Source organism: Priapulus caudatus, unplaced genomic scaffold (assembly GCF_000485595.1).
Source record: "Priapulus caudatus unplaced genomic scaffold, Priapulus_caudatus-5.0.1 Scaffold460, whole genome shotgun sequence".
Classification (NCBI taxonomy): Eukaryota; Metazoa; Priapulida; class Priapulimorpha; order Priapulimorphida; family Priapulidae; genus Priapulus; species Priapulus caudatus.
The window spans coordinates 99,887-110,403 of NW_014577521.1; the positions used below are offsets into that span (position 1 = coordinate 99,887).

Genomic DNA, 10,517 nt, shown 5'->3' on the forward strand with positions numbered 1-10,517 from the left:
CTCTCTCTCTCTCTCTCCAGTTCTCTCTCTCTCTCGCCCACAAAGCGTGACGCGTATACGCGTATTACAGCTATAGCCGGTCGTTCTATAGCCGCTATGTACGCGTATAGCTATACGAAGTATGTAGGAAACGCACTCATTTTGTCAGGAGAGTGATACGCGTTTCGAACTGAGTATAGCTATACGTGGTCATTCAGACGAGAGAAATTTATCGCGAGTACGTACGAAACTCTGTTTCGTATGCGTACGAACCGTGGATTTTGCTACGTGTGAACGCGCTATAAGCAAGCGTGGCCGATCAGGGTGGGCTCAGGTCACCGATACATGTACATAAATGTGATGTTATACATTGTATCAAGCTAGCCAGACAATGCATCTAGACATGTACGTTTACAGTGTAGCGGGTGAGTCGAAGACTACCAGTCTACCCCGCAGTCAGCAAGCTCGGTCGGAACGAAAATGCGCGAGTGTGGTCTGATTGTATCCTACCGTGGACTCCGGTTTAGGATTATGATCAGTTAGTAAACAAAGAACAACTCAAACATATCAGTAAATTTGTTTGTGTTGAAATATTGGCAGTCGCCCAAACTTTTTTTTTTGGGCAAGTGACTACTTGACTTTTGCAATTTTCGGTCGCCCGAGCTAGACATTGGTCGCCTGTGGCGAGTGGGCGACCGTCTGCAGTGTCTATCTAGCGATCCGATTGATATCAAACTCAATCTTTGTTATAGCCCTTTGGACTCTGAAGAGTTACCGTTACAAAGTTATGTAAAAAGCCTATGTGTAGTACTGGTGGAGATAGTGTCAGTCTAGTATTAGTAGTAGAAGTAGCAGTAGTAGTAATATAGTAGTGATTTGGACATTGTTGTCTTGTAGAGTTAGGCCTACTAGCTCACCTGGACATGGCTTTTTCGTTCGGACGAGCCATTCAAGGCTTGCTAGGCCTCGCTGTAGATGAGGTTTCTGCATCGTTGGTAAATGAGGTGAACATCAAAGCTTATAATAACCAGAGAGTGCATCTGCGAGAGGGCTTCCTTACGTTATATTACATGGTTGGAGCCAGAAAGTATGAAATAGTGCTACAGAATCCCAGTGCCACTAATAAAGTCTTCAGGTGCGTACAGCGGTCGTTATTGATATCAGTTGAAATTAATTTAGATGCAAAGCAAATATAAACTATAGCCACGAACATATGTAGAGAACTTACATAAGTTCATGCTATAAGTATAAATATGTAACCAATGTTTAAAATGGTTTAATTGCTAGTGTAATATAACATGAGATATATATGTAGGACAGCATGTAAGACTTCAGCATAAATCTACAGTTATTAATAGGCATGCATAAGTCTACGTTTAAGAAGCATGTCTTCAGCTGTTTATATCATATATCTGTGATTACACATTTCAGTAGTATTTCTCTTGAATCAGAGGCCATTAGGCCATATTGTATATCACAAATCGGTAATAGTGTCATGTGCGCACTACTTGAAAACTAAACAGAAACTGTTGGTTTCTTGCAGTCTAGCACGATCATTCAAGGACAATGAAGCCACTACACTCTTTGGAACCTTTGTCACTAAGCTTCAGCCATTACTGGAGTTTAGTAGACAGGTGTATGATAGCGACACGCTGGCAAAGGCATGTGGCTATTGCAGGGAGGAGCCGAACTGGCTACCAGTTCACATTGCCGCTGCGGTCGGGCTAACTGATTGCATAAAAACTTCGTTACTACAGAGGTACAAACTTTATTAGGTCAGCACTCTCAGTTAAATGTACGTGTCCGTGCATGCATATGTGCATATCACGTGATTGCGTACCATGTCATAATATCATATGTGTATATGTGTGTGTGTGTGTATATGCGTGTGTGTGTGTGTGTGTGTACATTACATATATTGGAGAATGTTTTTTTTTAAATTTTCAGTCATTTAAACACTCCGGCAATCATCAGTGGATTGACACCTCTACACTTGGCCGTACAGCATGAAAACATTGCATTTGTGAATGCTCTGGTTGAACTAGAGGCAGATGTCAATGTGCAAGATTCCCATGGGAATAGTCCTTTGTACTACGCCCTGTCAAAGGAACCCCAAATACTAGAGGTGGGTTTAATTGCTATATCCAAAATAAACTGTGTTAAATTAAAGTTAGTAGAAATATAATGAACTGGAAAAATGATCTAGTTAGTTGTAATCACTGAGAGTGAAGAGAAGGAGAGTTCAGAGTGAATGTACACATGCAGTGGTTTCCTAACATCCCACATGTCGATGACTCCATGTGGCAGTGCAGGCACCCTCACTACATAATTATGAGTTGACTAAAATTACATAACCTATATCGCTCGTAATTCTTTACAAGTCTGTGCATGGCTAATGCACACATGTTGACTTGGTTGTCCAGCAGATATATTCTAAACTGTGTGGGAGTTGGTGCCTGTGTTACATACCATGCAGTGCCTACGTGTGACTATAAGATAATGTTTCATGTTCTTGGTCATGTTGTGTTGGGTCATGTTCATTTCATGCTTAGGTCCTGTCCATGTCATGCTTGGGCCATGCTTAGGTCATGCTTAGGTTATGCTCATGTCATGCTTAGGTCATGTTCATGTCATACTTGGGTCATGCTTAGGTCATGCTTGGGTTATGCTTATGTCATGCTTAGGTCATGCTCATAAGTTATGTCAGGTCATGTTTACATCATGTTAAGGTTGTGTCAATTGAGCTCAATGTTCACGTCATGTTGCGGTCATGTCACGTCAGGTCATGTTCATGCCATGTCATGTTATGTCAGGTCTAACTCACGTCATGTTCATCATTATCATTTCACGTTGGGTCGTGCTCGTGTGATGTAAAACCAAGGTCGCCGTTGCTGTCGTTGATGATCATGCAGATCATGCTGCGGCGGCCATGTTTGGAGACGGTGAACTACTTCAGCACGAGTCTGGAGACGCTGCTGTTTGCGGCGTGCGTCAACGACTACCCAGCCAGCGCGTGTCTGCTGCTGGCCCACGGCGCCGACGTCGGCTTCTCCTGTCGCAGCTACATGTACGAGATGCACGGTGCGGCGAAGGCCGGCAGCCTCGGGTACGTAGCTGTACTCACCATGCAGCACTGCTGTATATATGTATTGCAAATATTCTTTGCTTAAACATCTCTTTAAACTGTAACCTAAGTAGAACATATAGTACATATAGTTACCTAAGAAGAATGAATTTGTTAGGAAATTAGGAATTAGTGCAAACAGATTAGTATTACCATAAACATATATATATATATATATGCTATAAGTACATGCATATGTATGTTTGTGGTATTACTCGATTCTTTTTCTCTGTAGGTGCATAAAGACAATCTGTGAGCTATATCCACATGAAGTGAGAAGAAAGGATGATAGACATGGTGGTACTGCTTTACACTGGGCCAGAGACAAGCAGGTAAGCAGCCTACACAAACTCTCACAACATTAATAACACCGATACCAACAAATACTGTCTGGTTGCAGAGGATTCCTGAATAGCTACAATAATTTTGCAGAAGAAGACACTAACACAGAGACCCTGATGTGCAAAGAATACATTTTAACTGGTAACCATTTCTCTACATCTTAAAAATGTATCGTATTCACGCTTCTTAAAATATAGCTAAATGTGGCAATCTCAAACGTGACTTTAGACCGTCGAGTTACTGGTGAGCTTAGGAGCGAATTTGGACACACCCAGCAAAACAGGTGACACACCACTACACATCATGGTAGAGAAGCACCGGCTTGACTGTGTCATCGCACTGCTGTGCAGTGGAGCATCCCCAGATATATTGAACAGGAGTGGAATGACAGCCCTCCACGTGGCTGTGCAGGTGATATGCTTTGTGTTTGTAGCAAACGAGTGTGCAAACAACTTGTGGGAAGGTTTGTGCCCACATGTTGATTATGTGATGCCTCTCCCATATAGTTTACTTTATTTAGTAATTACTGTCATGTTTTAAAAGTCATCATTATGGAAAAATTTGGCTTGAGACAACTCTCTTTGTCACCCATTGTGCTATAAAGTTAATTAGTTTAAGTTGTGAAAGTAGTATTTTATACTATGTTGGAAAATATTGATTTCAAACATTGTTTGTAGGGGAACCTTCACAATGACCAAATCGGTCCTTGTTAAGATTCTCATAAATTCTATGTAGTGAAATGAATAATCAATTAACTGGGTCATTTTCTGCATCCATGTTTATCATCTTTGAGTAGGCCTGTTAGATTATCATCGTACATTTGCACTTTGGTTGTTTGTGGAAACATACTGTGCTAATCCACGAAGTTTCCACATGCAGGATGCTCTATATTAATTATTATCTGTGATGGAAAACTACAACTGTGGGGTTTGTGTGTGTTCTGTTTTTTAGATGGGTGATTTAAATGTGACTCGAGCACTGCTCGTGTTTGGAGCCGATATGGATGCTGTTACTAATCATCAGCAGTCGGTGCGCCACCTAGCAGCGACGACGCCTAGTGCTAACAAGGCTGCGATGATTTACACACTACATGCTGTCGGTGAGTTATGAGAAACGTTATTAATTTTCTTATTTGCATTTTTTCCCTTATTTCGTTACCTGTTACATTCTTTTTTGTCAACTGTTTGTCATATTTTTCATCTCGTTCTTTTTATCTTCTTCTCCTCTGCCTTTGTCTTCTTCTTCTTCTTCTTGTTCTTCTTCCTTCTTCTTCTTCTTCTTCTTCTTCTTCTTCTTCTTCTTCTTCTTCTTCTTCTTCTTCTTCTTCTCTTCTTTCTTCTTCCTTCTCTTCTCTTCTTCTTCTTCTTCTTCTTTCTCTCTTTTCTTCTTCTTCTTCTTCTTTCTCTTCTTCTCTTCTTCTTCTTCTTCTTCTTTCTTCTTCTTCTCTTCTTCCTTTCTTCTTCTTCTTTTCTTTCTTCTTCTCCTTTTTCTTATTTCTTTTATCTTCTTACGTCTTCCGTTCTCTTTTTCTTCTTTCTTCTTCTTCTTCTTCTTTTTCTTCTTCTCCTTCCTGTTATTTTTTTGTTCTTCTTCTTGCTTTTTCCTTGCCCGTGTGGCTTAATTGAGATTGTGTAGCCACTAAATATTTAGTTTTAGATACTAAATACCCTGGTGCGAACCTAATAGTTCAGTATGAGTACGCCGCAAGAGATAGTAAATGTTCAGAACCCCCCTTTTCCAAATGAAGTGGCAGTCTTGGCCAAATGGCGTTAAACATATCGGGAGACAATAAACATGGTAGCACTGTATCTGTGTTTGTCTGATAGGTGCTAAACGCTGTGTCTCCAGTCTGGGAGTGACTGGCTGTAATAGTGGGTGCCAGCCCGGCGAAACGTACAACGGTATGATAAGCATCCCTCCTGCTGCATGCAAGCCGACACATTGTGAGTATTGCTGACCGTCCTGCACCGGGATGGTCTAGGGAATGACAGGCATAGTTACGTTAAAACCCAATGCGTTTTTGGTAGGTGCTCTTTGGTGTTTAGAAATATATTGCCAAAAACTAGGAATGTCTGGCAGTGGTCGATGTAAATAGGTCTACAACCAGTAGAACTTTTGCAAGTTTGTACGTGCATCATCACTTGGAGATGTTTGCATTAATGACCAGTAGTGGTCATTAAAATTTCTATTCTAGTCAACAGAGCATTGTATTTTGAGTGTCTGAATGGTGCGTTGAGTTATGCTGACGAACTAGCTGCAAACTCTTAGAAATTTTATCAGTTACTACCAACTTACCTCATGCAAATCCAATTGGCTAGTAGAAACGGTGTATCAATCCTCACGTTTACATCCGTATTATCCGCATCCATGTACTATTTTGCTGTATGTATTTTGTGTCAAATGTGAGAATGCGATGAAATTTGAGAATACGTGTAGATTATTTTTGCTCACATTGCTTGGAACAGACCTGGAGGACCTCGTTTCCACGGCGATGTTTGCGTCGGCGATGCAGGGTAAGGATGAGGCGGACAGCGGTGGCAAGAAAAGACGTGGCAACGTACTCTGCCTGGATGGTGGAGGTATCCGGGGCCTCATACTTGTACAGGTGCGTCGGGCATGGTATTTGCCGGATTTTTTTCCCCACAGTAAAATGCGACTGAAATAATTATGTTTATTACTGGTGCTATTATGTATAAATATATATGTGTCTGTGTGCGTGCGTGCGTGCGTGCGTGCGTGTGTGCGTGCGTGCGTGCGTGCGTGTAGATTACATATATACTCATACAATATATGCTTATTATCTCTTGTTTTTGCAGGTGCTACTAGCTATAGAGAAGATTGCAGGCTGCCCTGTTATTGAGCTCTTTGACTGGGTGTCAGGGACAAGCACAGGTGGCATCTTGGCTCTTGGACTTGCAGTTGGTGAGTCATCATTGAAATTGTACATCTAATACGGCAAAACATTAAATAAAAAATACATACAAAAATAATACATAAATACGACCTTATAAACTTATGAAGTTTTTTTTATTAAATACATATTTAATTAATATTTAATTTATCATTCATTAATACCTGCATAATTCACGCCTGGAAGTACGTGTGTTCCGGCCCGCATGTGTCATTGTCGTCATCGTCTCCTGTCAAGGTCGTACGGCGAGGGAGGCGCAGGGGTTCTACTTCGGCTTCAAGGACAAGGTCTTTGATGGCAAGCGGCCGTACAACTCGGGCCCGCTCGAGGAAGCGCTGAAGCGGGAGCTCGGCGAACACACGCGCATGCTCGACATAAAGAACGTACGGTGAGTAAGTAAGGTGGCGTCGATCGCCGCGTCTCGTCACAATGACGTCCGATTTCATTCTAGACTGAAGTGAAACGGTGGCTGAGAACTTGCCAATTACATTTGCATGACACGGGTTACATATGTGATTGCGCTTCATTCATGTGCCGAGAACCTGAGAATGCTTGCGGCAATTAAAAGGATGTGCTTTTGTTTCTTATAAGTGGGTTTGTGACATTGATTTACGGTAGAATTATTATGAAAGCAAAGATGCACTTTTGTTTATCGGCAGCAAGTTTTTTAGCTGCTATTTACGAGAGAATCTCTGCAAGTAAGAATGCACTTTTGTTTATTGGCAGAACATAACGCTGCTATTTATTGATTATTTATTTATTGATTATTATTTCTCGGCAGCGTGTTCGTAACCGACATTTTCGTGAGAAACATTGTGCGAGTGAAAATGCTCTTTTGTTTCCCGGCAGTGTGTTCGTAACCGCAGTGCTCGCCGACAGGCATCCGGCGGACCTGCATCTTTTTCGCAACTACGCGGTCCCCGGTGAGGAGCTGCTGAGACAGCAGACGGGTGGCAAGGTTGGCCAGGTGAAGGCCGCTGCCTTCACGGCGCCACCCTGTTACACGCGTAAGCTTTCTCCTCATCCACTATACATACATACTTCCGTGGGTGGGTCGTGTAGTGTAGCGTGATGGATGGATGGTTGTGGTTGTGATTACAGGTTGAGTGAAGCATGTCGATTAGTGTGCTGTAGATTTTTCTGTTGTATCGTCTGTATATCTTCTTAGCTTTACCAGAAGTTACGATGTATGTTCAATGCAGAATTGCCAGTATTGGTGGTGCAACTATGTCATCATTTAACATGTAACGAAAATACGAGAAAATAAGTGGAGCTAGTGGGTTTTAAGGAAGTAATTCCTGAAGGTGTTCGCAGGTGTTGAGAAATACTGGATGTTGGTATAGGTAGGGAAATGGGAAGCATCAGGAATGACATAATATAGATTATATCTCCATGTCCAGTTTTTTACGTCACTCCTGACAGTATGTATGGTGTATTAATACGTAAATTCCATTAGTTTGAAACACTATAATCCCTTCACATTTCTGTATTTATCGTACACAGAGCAGTTGGTGTGGCAGGCGGCACGTGCGTCCGGGGCAGCACCCACGTTCTTCAAGCCTCTAGGAATGATGCTAGATGGAGGGCTCATGGCCAATAACCCAACGCTGGATATGCTCACCGAAGTACAGCAGCACAATGCTGCCTGCCTCGTGTCTGTGAGTATGTGCCTGCCAAAAAAATATCACTCACTGAATTACAGACATACAGACGTACAATTCTGTCTGTCTGCTGTGTAGTTATGCCTACCATAAATATAAAATCAGTCTGTGAGTGCTGCACTAACACACACCTAACTAAATTGATACACGTTATTATTTTCGCAGGGGGAAGATGACCATTTTCCTCTGAAATGCGTTGTTTCCATTGGAACGGGTAAGTTATCATTAGGAATTATCTGTAGAACATTCATATGCTATGTCCATGATCCATCTGTTACACTGCAATGGTGTAAGCTCTTGCAAATCTTTCTGAAAACGTATTGTGATTGTATTCGAATTATACTACCGAATGGAATATTAGCCAACAGAGATTATATTATATGACCTTTTATATGGCATAATTTACATCTTAGGACTAATCCCCGTGAAAAAGGTGCAGAGTATTGATATTGAGCTACCTTCGACCCTCTGGGGCGCTGCGAAAGCTGCATTCGGTGCTATGAGCCTTGTAAATCTTCTAGTTGACCAGGTATTGATTACGTTTGAAACGTATTGAAACTGATTACGTTTGGATACTAGTTATTTTAGTATGCTACCTAGCTCCAACAATCTACGACAATGTGGTTGATGAATGATCCAATGCTTAAAATTATCTGTCTATGTGTTTATTTACTTAGTTATTATTATTATTGTAAGATGGTTCAACCAATTCATCCTGTCACTGTGTCCAGGTGGCCGTATATTCATCCTGCTGTTATCAGGAATTCGAATGCGTGGTTAAGAGAATTCAACTAGTCATGTACCACTTCTAGTATTGCTGATAGGGTCTATGTCCCCCAGGGTACTGCCGGAACGTACCCTGGGTACGGTCTGGTATACCGGAACGTACCCTGGTAACTATCTAATATGCCGGACCCTATCAGCTCTAGTATTCTACTCTGTGTAAACGCACCTTCACACTGACTGCATGCAGTCGTCTACTGTGGTACCGCGCCCATTCACGCCCGCATCGTGTCCTGTCAGACTCTCCATTCTCTTGCTTCCTTTGCCATCCTGTAGCTGCGTCCGTTCACGCTGCCACCGTGTCTGATCATGCAGGTGTCGAATTCGTCGGGACAGACCGTGGAGCGGGCGCGCGCGTGGTGCAACATGGCCGCCGTGCATTACTTCCGCTTCGACCCGCAGCTTTCCGCCGACGTGATGCTGGACGAGAAGGATGACGTCATCATCTTGCAGATGCTCTGGGACACGATGGCGTACTTGCACGAGCAGAGAGAAACGCTCGAGAAGCTCGTGTCCATCTTGCAGCGATAAGAGAAGGTACCAGGGTAAAAAATACACGGGAACTATGAGCGATTCGCTCTTCACACCTCTGAAATCGCTCTCGTGTGGCTCAAAATAGCTCCCGTAAAATTTTTGACGAGAGCTATTTTTCGCACAGATTTTTGAAAAAGAGCTCCTGTGAAAGAAAATAAATTTCCCCCCTGGAAGGTACGCGAGTGGAAAGGCGTGGGTTTCTCGTTGATTCAAGGAAACGGATGATTAAGGAACGATTTAGATGACAGTAGTTGGAATGGATGTAGCAAAATCTTTCGATACCAGTATATTTATTTAAATTCTAACATTCCAATTGTTTTAGTATGTTTTAGTAATCTTAAGTTGCACATTGACGTGCACGGCCACATTTCTGTGCTGGCCTGCATGGTTAGGCCGGCATCATATTTCTTTTGTAATCAATCAGCATTGATAGCAGTTCAATAACATCAAGAGTACAAAATAGAGATGTATTATTATTCTCTATTATTAATCTCTATTATGTACTCTTGATAACATGTCATACCAGCCATATTCACTTCTATATTGCAGTAATCAAAATAGTTATGATCATTAAACCATCAACTCCACTTAAATGATAATAAGGAATCGAGAGTTAATGTTGGTAATGCAGGAAGCTGGCATATCGTTACTGACACCTGCTGATTTGTGTCATAAGAAAGGATATGATGTGATGACAAGTAATGTAATAATATGAATCACATCTCAGATCTGGTAATCATTATATCCCAGTATTATGTCCATGTACTCCTAAACCTATCATCTCTGCAGAATGTACTATTTTATTTTTTTTAAAGATTTTGCAATCATCTATATTAAATGTGTATACATAAGCAGGTAATATATTGTAGCTACAAGAGAGCACAAATGTGCATGTACTACTGCAATTGTAGTTTACATAATATCAGAAGTAGATAATAGGGAACTATATTAACCTATTATCTACTTCTGATAATATTGTATTTACTAACATAACAATCTGTTTATATTGTTTTTGTTTAATTGAAGTTGTTAAATCTGAATTTCGAAGGTGGCCTTCAAGGATAGATTAAATTCCATTATATCCTATGTGTGTGACCTAAATCTTACTATAGGTGCGTTCACACTGGCGCGAATTAGCGGGCTGCAAAACCCGGTTTTTGCAGACCGCTCGAAAAATCGAGCT

At 41.5% G+C, this 10,517-nt stretch overlaps 1 protein-coding gene across 3 annotated transcripts in view; it reads left to right on the top strand.

Annotated features, from left to right (window-relative positions):
- LOC106810652 (85/88 kDa calcium-independent phospholipase A2-like) overlaps positions 1-10,517 on the top strand; it is a 22,637-nt gene extending 12,120 nt beyond the window's left edge. For 2 of the 3 annotated variants that reach the window (XM_014814081.1, XM_014814080.1), the window contains exons 2-17: positions 877-1,114; positions 1,523-1,738; positions 1,927-2,104; positions 2,892-3,085; positions 3,339-3,435; positions 3,674-3,856; positions 4,397-4,544; positions 5,272-5,388; positions 5,911-6,050; positions 6,262-6,367; positions 6,594-6,744; positions 7,206-7,363; positions 7,860-8,014; positions 8,183-8,231; positions 8,431-8,546; positions 9,116-10,517. In XM_014814081.1, coding sequence (XP_014669567.1) covers positions 903-1,114; positions 1,523-1,738; positions 1,927-2,104; positions 2,892-3,085; positions 3,339-3,435; positions 3,674-3,856; positions 4,397-4,544; positions 5,272-5,388; positions 5,911-6,050; positions 6,262-6,367; positions 6,594-6,744; positions 7,206-7,363; positions 7,860-8,014; positions 8,183-8,231; positions 8,431-8,546; positions 9,116-9,331 — 2,436 coding nt within the window. In that variant the 5' untranslated portion in view covers positions 877-902 and the 3' untranslated portion in view covers positions 9,332-10,517. The remainder of the gene's footprint in view (positions 1-876; positions 1,115-1,522; positions 1,739-1,926; positions 2,105-2,891; positions 3,086-3,338; positions 3,436-3,673; positions 3,857-4,396; positions 4,545-5,271; positions 5,389-5,910; positions 6,051-6,261; positions 6,368-6,593; positions 6,745-7,205; positions 7,364-7,859; positions 8,015-8,182; positions 8,232-8,430; positions 8,547-9,115) is intronic. The other variant, XM_014814082.1, reaches the window with a different exon arrangement.